The 22,605-nt window shown below is 41.1% G+C and overlaps 1 protein-coding gene across 4 annotated transcripts in view; it reads right to left on the bottom strand.

Annotated features, from left to right (window-relative positions):
• CDK18 (cyclin dependent kinase 18) overlaps positions 1–22,605 on the bottom strand; it is a 95,066-nt gene that overhangs the window by 17,554 nt on the left and 54,907 nt on the right. For all 4 annotated transcript variants that reach the window (XR_014174902.1, XM_081947157.1, XM_081947156.1 and 1 more), the window contains 3 exons: positions 14,281–14,435; positions 1,931–2,070; positions 1,170–1,295 (listed from right to left, as the gene is read on the bottom strand). Coding sequence is in view for 3 of the 4 variants with exons in the window: in XM_081947157.1 (XP_081803283.1) it covers positions 1,170–1,295; positions 1,931–2,070; positions 14,281–14,404 (390 nt within the window). In the remaining variant the exon portion in view is untranslated. The remainder of the gene's footprint in view (positions 1–1,169; positions 1,296–1,930; positions 2,071–14,280; positions 14,436–22,605) is intronic.

The following is a 22,605-nucleotide window of genomic DNA, read 5'->3' as shown; positions in this document are numbered from 1 at the left end:
ATGCTTGAAAAACTAACATTATCCACTGGGTTTAGGTTGAATTTTATTCAGCAAATAGGGTGTAGGTTTGCAAAACAATATATAGCAGTCAGGGGTGGGTTCCGGCAGTCACTACTGGTGGTTAACTTTTGTGTGTGTCATGGGCTTCGCACACATGCGCAGTACAATAAAAATTGTTCTGCGCATGCACAGTAGCAGAAAACAAGATGTTGGTGCCTACAGCGCCGCCCGAAGAACCGGTTTGGGGACGTGGCAAGTCTGGGTTGCTGCCAGTTCCAGCAACCCAGGCTGCCAAATCACTACCGGTTCGGCTGAACCAGTCCAAACCGGTAGGAACTCACCAGTGATAGCAGAAATGAAGATGAGAAGTGGATAAATCGTTCCAGGCTGCTAAGAGGTTTTCTATGTGGAAGCATTAAAGACGCTTGGTTCATATTTCCCATTTTACTATTCAACAGCAGGTGGTGGTAAAGACACAATTTTTCAACAACAACAACAACAACAACAAGATTTTAAGAAGTATTTCATTCTCAATTCAATAAAAAAGTGTTACTAGCTGGATTAGAACTAGAATTTTCATCTCTTGGTGAAACTGATACTCTATTTCAGGCAGTTTTTGTTTAGCAACCACAATTGGAACCGGCAACTTGATCATTAAGTAAAGTGGTCAGTAAGTGAAACTGTGACTGTGTTTCTTTCCTTCAGCCTTCCTTGGCTTTACAAACCTGCAGATCATAAATTCAAGGACTGATTGCAAAGTTACTTTGTCATCATTGTCATTACTATGAATGATAGTTAAATGAGTCAGTTGCACACGAGAACTACCTGTATCGGAAAGGAAAACTATTAATATCATTATCATTATCCTACATTACTGTGAAAACATTTAAATCTTTTTTGTTAAGCTGAAAGTGTAAGAATTGAAACAAACTCTAAGCCAAGGGTGTCAAATTCGTGGCCTTTGGGTCAGATGTATCACACACTGGCCACCCAGTTTGGCAAAGGGGAAAAAGTCACGATATGTCACCAGGATGATGCGAGTTTGACCCCCTTGCTCTAAGCAAATCTCCAGCCAGTGTTTGCAGTGATGATGTACCATCTGATGACATAACCGAAACGCAAAACTCTGGGCCAAACTGTGGATCCTCTTAAGAATTCTTGAGACTCACCAGAGATGCCCGCCGTGACGTCCTGCTGAGAGGCTTAGAAATCTCTGGATTTTCCATTTCTAGTTTTTGGAGGAATTCTGGGGGCAGGTTAATATCCATGGGCAGAGAGAAACGCTTGCTGACATCCTGGGAAGAAAAATAACACATCACACCAGGGGTAGGTTGCTGCCGGTGTTACTGTCGGTTCAGTACATGCACACTTTTCTCGTGTGCACTTGACACACACTATGCACGCATGCGCAGTTGCCTGTAAATAGATCTGTGTATGCGCAGAACATTAAAAATGCCCAAAAAAAAACCACATGCTGCAGTGACCGGGGAACCAGTTGAGAGCTGGGACCAGCCTAGATTGCTGCCGGTTCCGCGACCCAGGCCAACATTCTGCTACAGGTTCGCCTGAACCAGTGCGAACTGGTAGCAACCCACCTCTGCATCACACATATGACAAGATCTTCCAAATCGGAGAGTGGGATCCAACTACGAAATGATCCAATACAGCTTTAATAAATATCAGGTTAAATCTAGCATTAGCTGTTGTGAGAGCAGCTTCTAGACTTGAACATATACACAATTATTATATAACAAAATACACCACATGTTAAGAGAAAACTAGATAGGCCACTGATATTTGAGGTCAGCTCCCTTCGGTGTCAAGCTTGCAAGTTTATCTTGCTATGTTTAAAGGGAGGAGGCATCTCCCAGAACTCCATCAGCATCATTTCTGCCACTGGGCAAAGCTTGTCTATTAGTTTGTGGGTTACCTCCATAGAAAAGCGGCGCTGGTTGCCATTTCGATAATGAACAGGAGTCGGGGACCGACCTTCCAAAGGTGAGGCAGAACTGGGCTGCATTCGGATATCCCTATTCAGGTGAGTCATATGTAAATGTCCTTGTGCCATATCTGATCAGAAAGGAAGAATAAATAGCAATTTACTAGATGATCATAGAGACTGGCAATGCCAGGGACAGTGTGTGGCTGACATAAATACAAAGCAACCGAGAGCAAGTTTAAAAATTTAAATCAGCAGGTAAAGTATATATCATAAAGAAGGAGAGACAAACAAATAAAATCCCCCAACTTTGTGTAAAAACCCTTAGAGGCCAAACAACATTACACATTATACAAAATGTTCTGCATTTGCAGATCTCTATCTCAATTTGATGTTGGCATATGTGCACATGTCTGTATGTACACATGTATACATACAATTAGAACATTAAACTGTCATTTTGAAAGCGAAGATCCAAGTTTCTGACTGCAATACTTCAGTGCTTTCACCAGAGTTCATGGAATTCCACAGATTCACACTGTGTTTCATATATGCAGCTTAGCTCTCTCTGTGTTTTGTTGCAATGTTGGTATAGATACTGAGCGAAATATATTTCCTCAGGGTCTGGCTCTTGCATGCCAGAGTATGCACTTTTCAGATTTTCTTAATAGTCTGTATATCATCTATATCTATATCTATATATATGAGTATGTGGAGGTGTGTGTATGTTCCAGCATAACACTGGAATGTCTTGAGCAATTTCAACCAAACTTGGTACACAAATGATTTACTCTCTGGAGAAAAATACTGTGGGAGGTAAGACACCACTAACATCCCTCGGGGTATGTGTTCTGTTAAGATATAGCCTGTTGTGCCATACTGCCGTACTGGCTTCTACTGTACAGCGCAGTGGAGTCGCCATGGAAAGGGCTTCACAGTACTCCACAAGGGGGCTCCCTCTGATAAGGGGGAAAATCCAACATTAGAAATTACATTTGGTTTGGACATTTTCCCTCTATAAATAAATACCCAGGCAACACCGGGTTATCGGCAAGCATGCTATATAAATGCCTTCATGGTTTCAGGTAGTTAGGAACTGCTTTAACTGTGGGGATTATGTACAAAGAAAAAGTACATTCATATCCCCTATCTCAGTATTTGGGGGGTGTTTTTGAGAATCAGATATCAGAGTTCCCATGTGAAACACAATAAAATTGCCTAAGGTTCATGATGTAAAGGACAGGCATGGATCATTCCATACTGAATCCCGCCCTTTTCTCTAGGACAATGGTTCTCAACCTGTGGGTCGACACGACCCTTTCACAGGGGTCGCCTAAGACCATCGGAAAACACATATTTTCAAAAAAATATGGAAAACATAAAATAATTTTATGATTGGGGGTCACCACAACATGAGGAACTGTATTAAAGGGTCGTGGCATTAGGAAGGTTGAGACCCACTGCTCTAGGAGAAGATGGAAACAGCCACCTGTAAATTAATATAGCAATTTCCAAGCTGCTGAGACACCCATCCCATATCCAAACTCCTCAATTCTAGCTGAGGTCCTGAGTCAAATAGGATCATTGTCATGTAATTTGTTAAAATGTAGGGGATTAAATTAAATATTAGCTGTGCATCAGTGGTGGGTTTCAAATTTTTTTGGAACCTACTCTGTGGGTGTGGCCTGCTTTGTGGGAGTGGCTTACCAGCCATATGACCTGGTGGGTGTGGCTTGCTGGCCATGTGACCGGGTGGGAGTGGCTTGCCGGCCATGTGACCAGGTGGGAGTGGCTTGGTAGTCATGTGACTGGGCAGGAGTGGCCAAGACGATGTCACTGAATTCTTTGCCCCAATGGATGAACTACAATAAGATTAAAATAAGTGCAAAAATAAATAATACTAACTGCAAAAGAAATAAAATAATATTGGACTCAATTGTGGTTGTAAGCTGAGGACTACCGGTAACAGAAGGGACCTCTGCTTTCAACCAACAATGTACAGTCTTTTCAGGAAGGATGAGAAACAGGAAAGATATAAACAAACAGGAAAGATATAGTATTCCATCCAAGAAGTTAGTTCAAGAATGAATGTCATAGGTAGATTGCCAGAGCAATACAGATTTTCTTTTTCTCAAATTTAGTTCTCAGTTTCAAAAAACAGGAATATATGAATTAAGTTCAGTACTTAGGTCAGTCCAAGTAGCTATTCAGAAGTTAGTGGTTAGAAGCAATGGTAAAGCAAGATATGGAATTAAAACCAGAAATATTTTGTTGGCTATTTGAAAGGGAGTACAATATATATTTAATTTTACACATGTTAGCACCTGCTGGAATTGTGTTTGCACAACAGTGGAAAAATAGAGATATGAAAATGAATAAACATTGCAATGAAGGCCTTCCCTCGCAAAAGCTAGCCTGCTGCCACCGCCGCCCACCAGCTAAAGCCAGCTCGCGGCTTTCACAAGGGAAAGCCTGAAGGCCCTCCCTAGAGAAAGCTGCGAAAGCTAGCCTGCCGCTGCCACCAACCAGCTTTCGGCCATGCGGCATACGCCAGCTAGCGAAAGCTAGCCTGCTGCCGCCGCCCAACAACTTTTGGCCACGCAGCGTATGCCAGCTCGCGAAAACTAGCCTGCCGCCGCCTACCCATTTTCGGCTGTGTGGTGTACGCCAGCTCATGGCTTTCGTGAGGGAAGGCCTGAAGGCCTTCCCTCATGAAAGCTAGCCTGCTGCCACTGCCCACCTGCTTTTGGCCACACAGTGTACGCCAGCTCGCCTTCAGGCCTTCCCTCGCAAAAGCTAGCCTGCTGCCACTGCCCACCTGCTTTTGGCCACACAGTGTACGCCAGCTCACCTTCAGGCCTTCCCTCGCAAAAGCTAGCCTGCTGCCGCCACCGCCCACCACTTTCGGCCGCATGGCATAGGCCTCCCCTTGCGAAAGCTAGCCCACCGCGGCCCACCCGCTTTCGGCTGCATGTGAAAGGTGCTGCGGCGCCATCGCTGACCAGCGCCTTTCAGTCACATGGCATACACCAGCTCACAGCTTTCACGAGGCAAACTCTGAAGGCCTTCCCTCGCGAAAGGTAGCCTGCTGCCCCCTCCGCTGCCACCCACCCACTTTCGGCCACGCGGCGTACGCCAGCTCGTGGCTTTCATGAGGCAAGGCCTGGAAGGCCTTCCCTTGTGAAAGCCGCAAGCTGGCATAAGCTAGCCTCCTGCTGCCCCCCTCGCACTTAGTTGCTTACCTGAGGGAAGCAGTAAGCTGCTGGAAGGCGAATCGAAGCGAAGGGAGGACCGATCAGCAAGCCCAATGCGACAGCTGCTCGGGAACGAGAAAGACTCTGGTGCCATGCTTTTAAATGGGTCGTCTCCAGCCCGCTCACGATTGGCTGGATATCAGCCAATCAGTCAGCGGCGGACTGGGCTAGTTTAGTGTGGATGGGTGGGGAGCAAGCGAGCTGCGACGGGATGGCCAGGGTGAGCGAGCGACAGGGCCAGGCTAGGCGTTCCGGAAATTACTTTCGGGTCCACCGGTCGAACTGCCTCTCACCAGATCAGTAAATTTCAGCAACCAAGCTGGTGCGAACCGACAGAAACCCACCACTGCTGTGCATACTTCAATGACTTCTCTGCTTGTCATTAGAACAGCCCCCCTTTTCAGACTTCTGCTGCTTTAAGTGACTTGAATGACTATTTCCTCATATTTGTGAGAGTTTCAAAGATTTTTTTTCAGATGGTTTTTCAAGTGTACGCACTGGTTCCATATCAACTTCTTCACTTGATAACTGGTTATGCTATTGAGAAAAAAAATGAGCGTCTCTGAGAAATATAAGTGATCTTTTGAGAAAGTAGTTCTGAAGTGTTGTTGAGCCACAAATGGAAAATGAGATCTGAAAGAAAGGAGCCTTCCATGTGTAACTACTTCTCCACGGTTCACAATTTGATGGCTGTTGTTAGGAGACGGGAAACCCAAAGGGGAGTTCAGCAGAACTCCTCATCTTTTTACTGAAGGACTCCATTAAATAAAATCTTCAGAATTGGCAGAGGCATTTCTATGAAAAGTATTCAACTAAAAGAAGGTTTCATAATTATAACTCTCCTAACAGAGCTGTACCACTTGCTTATTCCAAACCCTTCTTCAAGGTAGTATCAGACTCTCTTAAGCGGACAGAAAAGATAAATGGAGGTATACACAGTTTGGTGCAGGATCTACTACAGAGGTGGTATTCTACCAATTTGAACCGGATCACCTGAACTGGTAGCGGAAATCTAGGGTGACTCCGCCCACCCACGCCCGGCTCTATGGCATCCCATTTGGGCCATTTTTTCAACAAAAGCACATGCGTGGAAGGATTACATATGTGAACCGGTAGCGAAGGTACCGTATTTTTCGCCTTATAAGACACACTTTTTTACTCCAAAAAAGAGGGTAAAAATCTGAGTGCGTCTTGTAAGCCGAATGTAGCCACTGGGTCATCTGAAAATGGGGCAGGCAAAGAGGGGGCTGCAGAGATCGTGATGGCTGGAAAGGAGAGAGGTTTCGCTTTCAGAGCTCCCGCTCGGCTGGGCTCCCGAGAGGGCTTAGGCGGTGGTGGCGGTGGCAGTGGCTCCTCACATTGCTGGGGCGCTGCTTTAAGCTGCCCTCCTCCTGCAAACGAAAGGTGCCTCAAGGCTTTGGCTCCTGAGACCGGTGCGCTGCCATCCAAAATGCTGGTACCACGATCGCTGCAGCGCCCGCTTTACCTGCCGCTTCTCGGGCAGTTCCAGGCGGCAGAGATCGTAGTAATAGCATTTTGGATGGCAGCGCACCGATCTCAGGAGCCAAAGCCTTTGAATCAAGTTTGATTGTGTCCCATCTAGCGTTCTCCACCCCAACCCCAAATCTCTCCGGATCCGGGGGTGGAGAACGCTAGATGGGACACAATCAAACTTGATTCAAAGGCTTTCGCTCCTGAGATCGAAGCCTTTGAATCAAGTTTGATTGTGTCCCATCTAGCGTTCTCCACCCCAACCCCAAATCTCTCCGGATCCGGGGGTGGAGAACGCTAGATGGGACACAATCAAACTTGATTCAAAGGCTTTCGCTCCTGAGATCGAAGCCTTTGATTCAAGTTTGATTGTGTCCCATCTAGCGTTCTCCACCCCAACCCGAAATCTCTCCGGATCCGGGGGTGGAGAACGCTAGATGGGACACAATCAAACTTGATTCAAAGGCTTTCGCTCCTGAGATCGAAGGAGGGAGGGAGAAAGGAAGGATAGGAGGATAGGGAAAGAGGAAAGAAGGCAGGCAGGCAGAAGGGAGGGAGGTGCAAGGAAGGAAGGAAGCATAGATAAGCAGGAGGGAAAGAAGGCAGGCAGGCAGGAGGAAAGAGGAAGGAGGGAACTGGAAGGGAGGCAGGAAGGAAGGGAAGGAGGAAGGGAGTGTGGAAGGAAGGATAGACAAGTAAGAGGGAAAGAGGAAAGAAAGCATCTGAATATACTAAACACGAGTCTTCAGGGAAAAGATGGATACATTGTGAAAACTCAGCTGTCAGTTGATCTTAATGTTATGAAATGAAAAGTATGCCATTTGCAATTAACTTGGCATAAAATAATTCATTTGCATTTAATTGTTATTGTTCAAAGAATGTTCGGAAAAATGTTCGGCCCTCCAGCATGTTCACTTCATCCAATCTGGCCCTCTTTGAAAAAAGTTTGGACACCCCTGTGTTACATGGTTGACATAAAATTGTTCTTAAACTGCTGTTAACTTTATACAGTTGATATAAAATATTTTACTATAGTATTTGGTTCAGAATCTTTTTTTTCTAGATTTTCCTCCTTTAAAATTGGGTGCGTCTTATATTCCGGAGCGTCTTATAGGGCGAAAAATACGGTAAGTGTATACCACCCTTGATCTACTTTTAAAGCATCTCTGAGATGAAGCATCACCCTCTGAAGAACTAAGGATATTCTTCCTGGTTTCTAGCCGGGATTTACTTCCTTTTAGTTTAAACCAAGGCTCTCCAAATTTGGCAACTGTAAGATTTGTGCACTTCAACTCCCAGAATTCCCAGCCAGCATGGAGTCTACAAGTATTAAAGTTGCCAAGTTTGGACATGCCTAGTTTAAAGCATTGATTCTGGTTCTGCTCTCTTGCACAATAATACAGCCATCCCCTCTTCAATGTGAGAAGCCTTCAAATATTAAAAGATTGCAATCACATCTCCCATTATCCATCCCTTTTGTACATTAAATGTATTCTGATCTTTTAACTTTTGCTCATATATTTTGGTTTATAGATCCCTTTGTCAGGCCTGCAGTCATACTCCTTTTAGGATCTTTGGCCTGCCACACACTCTCTCTCTTTCTTTACCATGCTGTTTCATTAGTGGGGAATTGTGAGGGGTAGGAGTAGAATGTGTTTGTTTTCAAAATAAAAAAATCCTTTCTAGAAATCAAGATAATTCTTAGTCTCTACACCTCTACATCTGACCGGAACTAGATGGGTGGAAATGCCAACGTGGCAGAGGAAGATTGGACCATGTGATGGACTTGTCCGTGTGGGGACAAGTTCATGAACTTTCAACTGGGTGGAAACCCAGGAAGCCTTCAGATTCGGGTTTCTACAGATGTACCAACATATCTGTCTTATTAAATTGGAACTTTGATGAAAGTTATGTCTTGAACTCTGATTTAATTCTGGTTGATATTTGGAATGCTGACATCCTTATTATCTTGGTAACATATTTATAAAAGCTCTTTGCATAGATATATAATGCTATTAATGGTGGAAAAATGATCAGAAATGTAAAATGATCAGAAAATGATCACTGCTGGATCAAAAAAAAACACGTTTGAACACAGCTCCAAATAAAATTTCTCTCTCTCCATCCTCCCTCCCAATTCCTACAGCTGCCTCTGCCTGCTTTATTTATCACAGAAATGTAAGGCATAGTATGAAAAGGCCAAATATCAGCATGTGGATTTCTAAGCAAACAAAAATGCAATGTTTAATTTGTCTAAAACATGCCCCCCTCCTAGGCTTGGCTTGCGGCTTACAGTTCCACCAACTGAGAGTTACCTCCCATGGCAAGCATGGTTTTCAATCTACTTGGAGAGTTGTCCAAATTCTGATAAATCTGCAACTATTGCACAGCTTAAAACAATAGTCTGCCTTGATTAACTCATCTCATGGGGCTAAAAAATCTGCAAATTAACTTAAAAGTAGCTTGTAGTTCTCAAATGTTGGTTTGCTCCATCTATTTGAAGAAGCAAAACCATTCCCGAAATGTTCAATGTAAGAACAACGTACAGAAAATATATAATCTGCATTTTAGAATGACAAATTTGGGAAAGCCATTTCAGCCATAATTTAAAAACTGATAAGTTTCTAGATTCCATGGATGTATGAGGGACAGGCAGAACAGTGAAAAAGTTTAATACCAGCATCAGTTATGTGGCACAGAGTTTCTACGAGTATGCAAAAACAAAGGGAAAAAATCCTGTTGACCTAGGTTTCCTGAATATAGTGTACGTCTCAGGAATGTGTTGTAACAGATTCAGAACAAAATCTGAATACACATATATGGTCAAAACCTATAAGGCAATTGATTCGGAGGAGTTGTATACTCTAGCTGTCTTATGAAGTAGTACAGGTAGCCCTTATTTAATGACTGCAATTTTTTCTATCTCTTTGCACTTCTCTTTTTCTTTACTTTTAATATTTTTCTTAGTTTGCATTAGTATTTTATCTTTTCATCTGGATTCTTGAATAAAATTACTTTAAAAAAGAGAGAGAGAAAAAGTGAGACATCACATGACAACAACTTACAGTTTCACCACCAGCTTCTCCACTGACTACTTGTCCAGAACCTGGCAGTGAAATTTGCAAAAGGCAATCATGTGACCAGGGGACTCAGTGAATGTCATAAATGCACGCCAGTTGCAAAGCTCCCAAATGGCAATCATGTCACTGCAGAGACACTGCGACAGTGAGGATCAGTCGTAAGCCTATTTTTTTTTTTTTGCTTCACTTTAAACAGTGGGTGAACAAGGCAGTTGACAAGGGAGGATTATTTGAATAGACAAGAAAGGAGAGAGTACAGAATAAGAGAAACAACATTATCTTCTGCTAAAATCCTTAGATGATGTAACAAAGGAGGTGTTTGCATCTTAACCATTTTGGCCAAAGGATTAAGTGGACTTGAAGGAAGCCGCTGGGAATACATTGCAGAGACCTGTTCAATTCTGTTTCACTTTTAATGTGAACCAAGAAGGCCTATGACTCAGCGTATAATGAGGGCACATAAGGTATCAAAGTAAATTAAAAGGGAAATCACAAACATTCCTTTGCCTTTGATGAGCCTCCCTCTTTTATCAATATATTTAAATACTGCCTCTGCAAAAAGCAAGCTTTGATCTCCTGGGGAACTAGGCCAGAGATTCCTTGCTTTGCTTGAATCAGAAGTCTTAATTACTTGGTTAAGCATTAACATTTCTGCTCAATTCTAAAGATGAAACGCCACAAAAATATCCTTTAAATATGACCTATTCAATTTTCTACCCATTTCTGCTTGTATTCCGAAAAGCGGACCCTGCACTTGTGGGAATATGCTAGGAAGAAGAAGACTTCTAGTTCTCCAATAACTTTATCAATGAGAAAATTTGAACTGATAGCAATATCTTCTTTTATGGCTCATCTGTAGAGAACAGAAGGTGGGGGGAAGGACAAAAACAAAGAGAGGCCTAAACAATCTTTACAACTTGTCCAAGTTGATTCTGAGATTTTACAGAAAAGAGAATGATATCTACGTATCTATTGCTGTTCCAGTCGTCAAGCTTTGTTTTATGGATCTCAAAGTTCTCTAACTGAGTGTGAATCACAAGGAGCCAGATGACAAGTAGCTTTTCCATATGGGATTAAGACAGCAGAAGGGCCATTGAAAGGAAAAATCGAAGGCATAGCTTTCATAAATGATTGGCAATTCTGAAAAAAAAAAAACCCACATCACCAGAATTACACCAGCAGCCTGTGCCAAATACAAGGTGACACTGCCTGGAACTCCTTGTGCCCAGTCAGAAAATTATTTGATTTTCCTTTTGTATGTTCTCGACTTTTTCTGTGCACATTATCTTAGTCAAATGAGATTATCTGAAAGAATAAAGGTAAAGGTTCCCCTTGCACATATGTGCTAGCCGTTCCCAACTCTAGGGGGCGGTGCTCATCTCCGTTTCAAAGCCAAAGAGCCAGCACTGTTCGAAGACGTCTCTGTGGTCCTGTGGCCAGCTTGACCAAATGCTGAAGGTGCACAGAACACTGTTACCTTCCCACCAAAGGTGGTTCCTATTTTCCTACTTGCATTTTTATATGCTTTTGAATTGCTAGGTTGGCAGAAGCTGGGACAAGTAATTCCATTACACGGCACTATCCAGTTCTTACTTTCCTACAGCAATCAGTTCATAAATAGAAAAAAACCCAGGCACGTGTAATTGTTTAACTGATTTAAACATACTGTATATATTCTATTCTTCAAAACAATCCAAGGGGGGGATTACAAAATATAAAAACTAGAATAAAAATAATATGTAATTAAAATAACTTATCATGCAATTACTGGCTGGCAGAGAAACAATTTTGTTTTACACTTTTTGTATAGAGTCTGAAGGAATTCCTCTGTAACATTGCATTATTATAGAAGCTTAGTGATAATTATTTGTATAAATTTTCATCTTTTTAGTTTATTAATAGGTGCTGCTGGCACAAAAGTGAATAACAGAGAGGAACATTTAAGGCAATTTTCTCCTGTGGATACCAGAACATAGCTAAGAAAGCAAACAAATGAATTATTGAACAATTAAACAGCACTCTAACTTAACACACAAATGACTAGGCTAAAATTATCATACTCTGGAGATATTATATGAAAGCTTAATTTTCTGGAGAAGTCTATCATTTTGGGAAATATGGAAAGAAAGGGAAGGACAATGAATAGCAATGTGAATTGCCTCAATTATAGTTGCAAGGAAGATCTGAAGGAGTAATGTTGGGATAAATCCTCCTGGAGAAAATCTAGGTAGGTGGACACTAGGAGTTGACACTGAATTGAGGGCACAATCAACCAACCAATCCTTAATGGGAAGATTAGATTTCAACCTAATCTAGATTTGACCTGGTTACTTGCGGGATCGTATTCTGCCCCATACATCCCTGCGACCAATCCGCTCGCACAGAGAGGGCCTCCTCCAGGTGCCGTCCACTAGACAGTGTCGGGGGGCGGCGCCTAGGAGTAGAGCCTTCTCTGTGGCGGGCCCAGCCCTGTGGAATGACCTCCCTCCGGATATTAGGAATACCTCTGACCTCCGCTCCTTTCGTATTAAGCTTAAGACCCACCTTTTCCAAGCAGCTGGCCTGGCTCAACTTTGATCTAACCATATCGCTCCTGACGGGTTTTTACTGGGTATTTTAATTATATTTAATTATCTAGGGGTTTTTAAATACTGTATTTTAATTGTTTTATTTATCAGCCGACCTCCTCCTTGTGTATGTCTCGGTATATGTCTCTGTTATATGTTTGTTCTGTCCACATATTTATTTCATATGTTTCATTGTACGCCGCCCCGAGTCCTTCGGGAGAGGGTGCGGCTAAGAAATAAATATTTATTATTATTATTATTATTAATGAAAGAATGAATTTAAAGGTTTACTGAAATGTCTAAATATAACCAAACCTATATATTCAATTAATAAATATTTAACACAAAACTTGAAAAAGGTACAAGATTGTCCTCTCAACAACAGATGTATTATGTATAAACCACAAAACATGTCATATTAGATCTTGACTGCAGATTGCTTTTTCCAATATTACAATATTAAGTAGATACTGAATAGCTTTGAACTATGTGTTTCTTCTATTCTCACATTCAAATATAACTCATGAATTTATACAAATAAATTTATATAAACAAAATGGGGGAGAACTATTGTAGAATCTTAGCTATACCTTGAAATGTATCTTACAATTGAGGTGCTTCCCAGGGACATCCACCCGAGGCTCAATGAGTCTTCTCATATGAAAGGAAACTACTTGGAGAGATTATTCCATAATCCCCCCTCCCTTTTTAAAAACTGATCTTTAACTTTCTGCTTTAACTTTGTCATTTTTTAAATTAGTTATATGGTATTTCATTTTGTGAATTGTCTTGTAGGGCCACAAGATGCCACAGAAACAAGCAAATCAGCCATGGTGTCCTGATTGACTACCACATAATAGGGAGGTGTGCACAAAACAGGAAATGTGCCGTGTTTCCAAACTGGAACAAATAGTCCTATTTGAAATAATTGGTCAGTTGAAACAGCCTAAATCAGTGATGGCGAACCTTTTTCTCCTAATGCACTGAAAGAGTGTGCGTGTGCCCACACCTATAAAGCAATGTGTGCCCCTGTGCACCCCTCCCCCTGCATATGTATATAATATTATATACATCTGTCCGGCCGCGCGCGGGAGCTGCGGAGGCAGAAATGTTGTCGGCGCTCCCGGATGACGAAGCCACGAAAGCGACTGGGGTTCCCCAGTCGCTTTCGTGGCTTCGTCATCCGGGAGCGCCGACAACATTTCTGCCTCCGCAGCTCCCGCGCGCGGCCGGACGGATGTAGCCAGAGCGACAGTCCGGAGGCAGTCCGGGCGGACGAAAGAGCGAGTGAGCGAGCGATGGAGGATCAGGCAGCCTGATCCTTGGTCGCTCGCCCGCCGGACTGCCTCGGCGCCACTCTGGCTACCTCCGTCTGTCCGCGAGCTGCGGACGCAGAAATGTTGTCGGCGCTCCCGGATGACGAAGCCACAAAAGTGACTGGGGAACGAGAACCTTCCTGCCTCTGCTGGACTTGCGCAAAGTCCAGCAGAGGCAGGAGGGTTCTCGACGTTCCCCAGTTGCTTTCGAGGACTGCGGAGTGTGAGCCGGCGAAGCACGCTCAGGAAGGCGGGGAATGGGATCACGTCTGCTGGAGGCTGAGGCAGCCTCCGCCTCCAGCACACGTGGTCCCATTCCCCGCCTTCCTGATGACATCACCAGCCTCACCAGCCATAAACCTCACCGCACGTCACTGCTCAGAACAGAATGCTTTCTAACACTGAAACCACATTTTCTGAACAGTCAAAATGGCTATTTCAAGCTCAAGATGTTTTGAATTTGAAACATCTTGCACTTCATAGATTGTGATGGCTAACAACAAGGCCCTGCTCCCATGAGGTGATCTCTGTAATCTGAGGACTTCAGCTGTTTAGTTTTTGAAATGGCTTTAGACACCCTAGATTGCCCACTTTACATTTCATTTCTGTTGTCCTCCTCCCTCAACTTGTTACCTTCATTTTTCCTGTTGTTGAGCTGATTGAACTGCTCTGTAAATTCTGCCAGGGATTCCTCAATAGTCTCTGTCCTGGGAACTGAGAGGGAAAAGCGGCGCTTGAACGTTTTCATCTTGTTCATTTTATTCCTTAGAGCAAGTCAACAGCAGGATCTAATAGGAAACAAAAGCAAAATGATGGCTCCCAGTTTATTCACAGAACTGCAACCAGAAATATAGAAAATGAAATTCTGATTTTCCCTGAAATCACACTCACAGCAAATGGAATAATTCCCTCTTGCATTTCAATCAGCAGGGATTCACACATGAAAAGATGGATTCAGTTTACTGTGTCGAAACAGACACAATGGTAGTTTCAGGGTTCCAAGTAACAGACCCAATGCAATCAAAACTCCAAGGCCAAGAGGTTCCTCAAAGTCCAAATTTATTAGGCATGCCATATTTGCACATGTGATGAAAACCTGACTCTGAAGGTCTTGAGGTTTTCCCCACCCAAATTAAAAATCAAAGTTCTTTCCACATGTTCACATGTCCATCTCATGGTCCAACCAGGTCACAGTCCCAACTCCCATTGGTTTCAGTCCATGCCTCGCCAGCACTTGGTGAGAATGTCCTTGGTTCCCAGAAGAAATAATTTCATTTTGGCTACAAGTCCCCAGCTATCTCTCTTCTCCTCTCCCATTCCCATAGCTCCAACCAGCTTTGCTGTGGCAGCCCTGAAGATGCTCCAAAATGGCTTCAGGGTTGACAAGTAGCATATACCCAGAATTTGGTCTGATCATTGAAAAAAGATGAGCTTATGCTTTACATCAGTTTTCTTACACTGTAAATAATATTTTTTTAAAGAAGGACTATCCGTGACTTCTTATAATGGGGGACAAAAAGTACCATTGGAATACATTTTTTTAAAATTATAATCATTATTTTTCCTTGAATATAAATACATTGATAAATCCTAATGGGATCTGCTAATGTAGTTCATCAATGTCTGAAGAAATATATCAGTCATTTTTGATATTTGGTAGAGGCTACCGTAAATGTGAAAAGCCACTTTTAGAAAGATCCACCAAAGCAACATGTAGTAGGACTTTCTATGCATTTTTATTTAAAAACTTGTACTCTTTGTGACCTTTCATTTACTTATTTACTTATAAGATGTATAAGGCTGCCCAACTCACATAATCATGACTCTGGGCAGCATGCATAAAATAAATCCCCCCAAAGAATATTGCAAATAAAAACTATAACACAAAAGCCAACATAACAACCACATAGAGATGGGGGATCACCAATCATACATTCCGTTTCTCAGATGTTGGGCTCATCTATTATCCTGGGCCAATACCCTGGGAAAAGTTGCTTTTGTAAAGCTTTCCTGAAGGCTAACAGGGTCAGGGCTATCCAAGTCTCAGGGGGGAAATTGCTTGAAAGGGCAGGCACTGCATCAGGAAAGGCTTGTCTCCCAGGTCCCATCAGATAACATTGCTGCAAGATTGAGCCTAGAATATGCCCATCCCGTGAGACCATGTGGAATGAGCAGAAATAGTTAGGCAGCCCTGCAAATATTATAGTCCTGGGCCACGACGGGCTTTGTAAGCAATAACCAGCATCTTTAATTATATCTCAAAGCATATTGGGAGCCAGTACATTTAAAGACTTCCAGTAATTCCTTGCCCGTCCCCAATTCTTTAGATGTAATAGCCCCTCTTTATTCAGGAATAATTACTTGTTGAATAGAAGTACTGAATGGATCAAAATTCATAAATAAACTTTTCTTGAATCTTGGTTTACAGGACACTATTTTGCAAATTGGGTTGGCAACATTTTCAAACATTAATGACAATTAGTTTAAATGAAGAAATACTTTAGCATACTATTATGCTTTGTATATAAATTCTAACAAGACAGTAAACATATCAAAATTGTTGTTTGCAATTATTTTTGGTATCTTAAAGACAAGGGGGGAGCTGGGTTTGCAAAGTATCTTCCAGCTTTTCAGGGAAGACTAAGTGCTCCACCTGCTTTATAGCATGAAAAATAAATTTTAGTATTGAATGCTATGTCCTTCCTCGGCCTCTGCTTGGTTTTTCAAAATCCATCTTACCAATTTTTCATTTAAGTCAAAATTACCGTAATAAGGTTATTAGTAAATCCACTAGTAAAAAGCCTTTCCCACATAGAAGAATAAACACATTATATTCAGGGTTTGGAATTTATTCTGCCTTATTCTGATTCATCTAACCCAGTTTTGTCAGTATAGTCAGGGTTTTCATCACTATCTAAAGATGCAAGAGAACAAAAGTAGATTTTTTTTGCATGCAAAGCAGATATACTGCCATTAATAGATCACATTCTCAAAGAGACAAAGATTCTTGAATTCTACCCATATGATGTAAGTAAAATAAATTATGTAAGACAAGACACTGCTAAAACTTAATACAACTGCTAGTTCTAATTTTAATGTAACAAAGATAATCCTCTTCACCAGTCTTGCCCATTTCCTCTAGTCCAAATTTGCAAAGATAATGTTTTTGAATATAGGTAGTCACAACATCAGATAGCTGTCCTATAAATTTCTTTGGATTTATAATCTAGCTTTAGGTAAATTAAATTTTAGAAGAAATTAATTTGGCTACTCATAAATGATAAATAATTCAGCATTTTTATTATGCCCATAAAAATTGTTTGGGACTAATTTTGTAGCCTATGGAAGTTTAAGAAATATTAAGAGGCATTATCTTTTTCTTTTAGCTATGTAATGCCGAATAAATAAATAAATCCACTCATTTTTATTCAGATTACCTGGATTCTAAACAAACCACTTTTCTAGGCCTTTTCTGAAGAAAGTCACCCTAAAAACAACAGTACAGTACATGGCTAAAAGGATTACAGAAATCTAGAACTGGATTTATGGGTATGCAGGGATAAATACATCCCCAAAGTGTATTATCTAGGCAGTTTTGTTTCAGCTCAGAAATAACTACGGTAACTGTGAGTAGAAAATGGCAAAAACAATAATACCCTACCCAATCCATCAGTGAAGAAATATTATTAGACTTAATAGCAACCACAACTATGTATTTTGTGTTTCTGCTAATTAACTTTGGTTTCACAAAAGGAATGTTTCAGGTGTTAATAAGGGCAACTGCATTTAAGAAAGGTTTTCTGCAATCTTTTGCAGTCTCAGCACCATTACGCAAACCACTTTCTCTCTATCCTTACATTTTATTATGCAGGGATTACTGTACATTTTTCTTCAGTGAAAACAAAAGGCTTACTTCATGCAACCAGTCATAAAGAAAAAATGCACACACATCCAATTCCTAGGTGTGGGATATTTTCATGTGGCTTAGATGCACATTTAAAAACTGGGTATATGTTATTTGTTCCAGCTGCAGTCCAGATGCTAAAGTTTTGTGTGTCCTTACTATCCCTTCTAAAATCTGGACTTGGAGTGGATATTGTTAAATAGAGAGTTGTTCTTCACAGGTTGTCTACATGGACGTCTTCATTACAAATGCTTTAGTACAAATAGTGTACTAAAGTGCTGAAATATTTGAAGAACAATAAAATACCAATGTTTTCTTGCGGTTTTTTCCTGCAAGCTGAACTATGTCAGGAAAAAATATCATATAGATGAATAGAACATCAATTATCCTTATGATGGCTAGGTAAGTCAATGAGTTGTGTCCCAAACGTATAATAAAAGGCTGGGCCACAGAATAGGTAGTCATAGGAACTAAAAAAGGGGAAGGCGACAGATGACAATTGAGGTGACACCCTGCACCTGACTGAGAATGCAAGCAATGTTAGACACTTGGATGCATATTAAGAGGAAAAATTCTCAACTGCATACACATTTAATTTCATACTAAATTTCCAAGGCATGGGGGAACCAGTTAAAGGGAAAGGGTCAAAATGCTCAATTTATTCAAGGCATTTTAAGGAAACCAAGACCACAATAACAAGCACTCAGCTGGAAAAAAAAACATTGTAAGTTAGAAAATATATGACGAAGTGCAACAGATGCCAGAATGGTTAATTAGCAGAATCAGAACAGCTATAAAAAGCAAAGATACATTTCAAATGTGAAGCTCTTATTCTCAAAAGAACAAATTCTGGCAATACTAAGGTAAAGCAATAATATAACAAACAAGCAAAAACTAATAAAATGGAGCAATACACTTCTAAAAATATAAACACAAAACACAAAATGACTATAAATACATTAAATTAGGAACACAGCCAGTGATTTACCCAATGAAGCTGGCAAAATTTTTAAGACTCAGAAAAGAAAGTAGCTTCTTTTTTAAAAAAAAATACATAATACACTTACGGAATTTACTGCCAAGTAACTTCAATGGATTGAAAAGGGAGTTAAATATATCAATGAAGTAAAACCACGTTAATGTAAGGCTTTAGGACTGTTACAAGTTTATAAGACATGTGTTGCTTCATACAGCATGGCAGTAGTAGAAGAAAAAAATATATCCTCAAATGGTCAACTACTTTGAAAAACAGGATGCTGGACCTTTGATCGGATCCAGGAGGGTTGTTATTATATTCTTATTGTTTATGCAACCTACATCTAAGTTTATTTTGATAGACTTTAAAATGACAAACACATTAAAACTGCTTAGTGTGCTTTATGGGAATGGCAAATAGAACAACAGCTAAACCAAGAAGAAAAAAAGATCAAGGATCTGTTGGGAGAATTATGCAACTAAGAGCGCTCAGGTCAAGGGTGTGCAAGATTTTGGGATCCTGGACACAATTACAGTTCTGAGACCTTGTGAGCAATTCATTCACAAAATAATTCCTATGGGAGATCAGCCATCAGATAACATCTTCCACGATGGGCTTGGTCAGCCAACACCCTCTTAGCTCTTGACACTCCCAGGTGCGCTCAAGGGCATGGCAAAAAAAGACAATGCTGGGAGCTTCTTCATAGAAGCCTGTGTTCCATTTAATTTAATTGTTTATTTTAAGAAGCACAACAGTTTTTAAATAAGTGATAATAAATGAAATCTACTGCCCACTATTGGGGATGGGGTGGAGCCTATTGCCTATTTTAACCATACAAATACATCGCCTATCTTAACCATACCTTAACGATTGAATGTTTTAGGACATTTGTTAAAAACGGACAATAAGCTTTCTCCAGCCTGATTGCATGAAAGCTACAGTATCATGTAGTATGTTGGTTTACTGTTCAGGTGCACACATATTGTACTTAATCCAAACCACACAGAAGAACCTAATGCTGGGAACGATTGAGGGCAAAAGAAGAAGGGGACGGCAGAGAATGAGGTGGCTGGATGGAGTCACCAAAGCAGTAGGCGTGAGCTTAAGTGGACTCCAGAGGATAGTAGAAGACAAGGTCTGGAGGAACATTGTCCATGGGATTGCGATGGGTCGGACATGACTTCGCAACTAACAACAATAATATTTGAATTGCTTAGATGTATCTGCTGATTATAATCCTTACTTGTCACTAGTAATTATTTGTGTTCTATCTGAAATGTTTTGTAGACAAGCTCAACTACATCATGTTTTTATACACCTTTGAGTAGCAGATCTCATCTATCTGAGATCTCTTAATTTTTCCTTAATAGCTATTTATCGGTATTCCCTTTAGGGCATTATTTGCTCTTTATTCTTTTTCAGTATTGTAATTCTTTATTTACAAGCAAAGTTCTAGGAATCTTATTTATCACACATGCCAGGGTTAAAGGAAGGTTGCCAGGTAAAGCTATCCTTCCTAGGTAAAGAAAGAACTAAATTTCTCCAGTGACTCTTTCCTTCTCATTAGGTGGCCAAAGTATTTGAGTTTCATCTTCAGGATCTGGCCTTCTAAAGAGCAGGGTTGATCTCCTCTAGTTTGATCGCCTTGCAGTCCAAGGGACTTGCAGGAGTCTTCTCCATCACCATAGTTCAAAGGTCTCAATTCTTTGGCATGCAGTCTTTCCTATGGTCCAACTTTCACAGCCATACATTGCAACTGGGAAAACCATAGCCTTGACTATACACACTTTTGTCAGCAGGCAACTCAAATATTACCTATAACTTAAAGATGAAGGATCTCTTCAACGTCTCTTTTCTGCCATGGGCCCCGTCCTCTGGAACATCACTTTGAGATAAGGTTAGCCTCATCCCTGCCATCCTTCTGGAAAGCCCTTAACATTAATAGGTTTGGGAGACCTTCTATGTGCATGTGCCAAAATATGCCATTTAGATTTAAACACAGAAGAGTGAATTTTGGATTCCCTGACTGGGCTGCAACTGTCCTTCTGAGTGTCATCAAAACTCCTCTCTCTGCTCCCCACTTTAAAAGTCTAGGAGCTGTATTTATTTTGGTAGCACTCTTGGGATAGGCAGGTAGGCAGGCAAAGACTTGATAATTAACAGATTTTACACCAAACATATTTACAATATAAAAAGTAGAGCTCCTGTCCTTACTTCCTACAGTCTTTCACGGCACAGATACTATTCAACAGTACTCTTCAACATCTTCATCAATGATTTGGATGAAGGAATAAATGGGGAACTCATCAAATTTGCAGATGACACCAAGCTGGCAGAAATAGCTAACACTCCAGAAGATAGGCTTAAGATACAGAAGGATCTTGACAAACTTGAACATTGGGCACTATCTAATAAAATGAAATTCAATGGTGAAAAGAGTAAGGTTCTACATTTAGCCAACAAAAACGGAATGCACAGGTACAGTATAGATGATACCTTGCTCAACAGTAGTAACTGTGAAAGGGATCTTGGAGTCTAGTGGACAACCATTTAAATATGAGCCAACAGTGTGCAGCAGCTGCCAAAAAAGCCAACACAGTTCTAGGCTGCATAAATAGAGGGATAGAATCAAGATCACGTGAAGTGTTAATACCACTTTATAATGCCTTGGTAAGGCCACACTTGGAATACTGCATTCAGTTCTGGTCGCCACAATGTACAAAAGATGTGGAGACTCTGGAGAGAGTGCAGAGAAGAGCAACAAAGATGATTAGGGGACTGGAGACTAAAACATATGAAGAACGGTTGCAGGAACTGGGTATGTTTAGTTTAAGAGAAAGAAGGACTAGGGGAGACATGATAGCAGTGTTCCAATATTCAGGGGTTGCCACAAAGAAGAGGGAAACTATTCTCCAAAGCACCTGAGGGCAGAACAAGAAGCAATGGGTGGAAACTAATCAAGGAGAGAAGCAACTTAGAACTGAGGAGAAATTTCCTGACAGTTAGAACAATTAATCAGTGGAACAACTTGCCTCTAGAAGTTGTGAATGCCCCAACACTGGAAGTCTTTAAGAAGATATTGGATAGCCATTTGTCTGAAACGGTATAGGGTTTCCTGCCTAGGCAGGGGGTTGGACTAGAAGACCTCCAAGGTCCCTTCCAACTCTACTATTGTATTGTATTATTGTAAGATACTGATCTGAATCCAGTATCTTAATAAGATCTCTACTGACTGTGCAAAAGCTCATTTCCCCCAAAGCTTGGGAGAACAGGATGACTGGAGAGTAATCCATATGCCCTTACAGGCTTGGATCAGCCCTATTTGCCTGCAAGTCGTCAGTTTTCTAACTGGATACACTAAACCAGCTTTCAGTTTCAGGAATTATTTCTTTGCTCCAACTCCCATCATCCCCAAAAGCTGTGTTAAATCTGGCATCATATAACAAGCAATCCATGTTATCGTATTTTGTTGCACTGGTGTTTTTACTGTAACCCTTGCAGCCTTTGATTAAAATACACCCACCATTATTCTGCAAATTGTACCAAGCATGAGCTTTTGAAATCTTCACAGTGTAAGAAATGTCATCTCGCCTTTGATGGAAAAAAATGATAAGCTGCCCTGGCTGTGTTTAATGATAAGGCCATTCATCCAGAGCAGATTTGTTGAATGTGTCGCCTATGGAGCCATTCCAATTCTGTCCTGAGCTAAAAATTCTCAGGGTGATCCCCCTTTTTTTTTTTGCCTCTGTGGGGTTTATGAGATGTTCTCTTTCTTTTTATTTTATGTATATTTGTGTGTATACATGCACCATGTGCTTTATTGGTTTGTTAAGCATGTATCCAACTTTCTTTGAGGAGCTTACAAGTCAGCTTACAAAAAGAATTTCCTTTCAATTTAACATCAGTACAATAGCCCTGTGAGTTAAATTGGGCAAAGGAGAGTGACTACCCCTTGGTCACCAGTGGGTTTTCAGGGCTAAAGATGATTTTACCTAATATCCACTTCTCCAATCTAATACTCCTCACCATATATACCATACAATAGGAAGATATCTCAGTGGAATACTCTGCTCATTGC

The sequence above is a fragment of the Natrix helvetica genome (genome assembly GCF_964273705.1).
Source record: "Natrix helvetica genome assembly, chromosome: 3".
Classification (NCBI taxonomy): domain Eukaryota; kingdom Metazoa; phylum Chordata; class Lepidosauria; order Squamata; family Natricidae; genus Natrix; species Natrix helvetica.
Note: the sequence above shows the minus strand (reverse complement) of the source record. Positions and strands in the feature narration are given on the sequence as shown.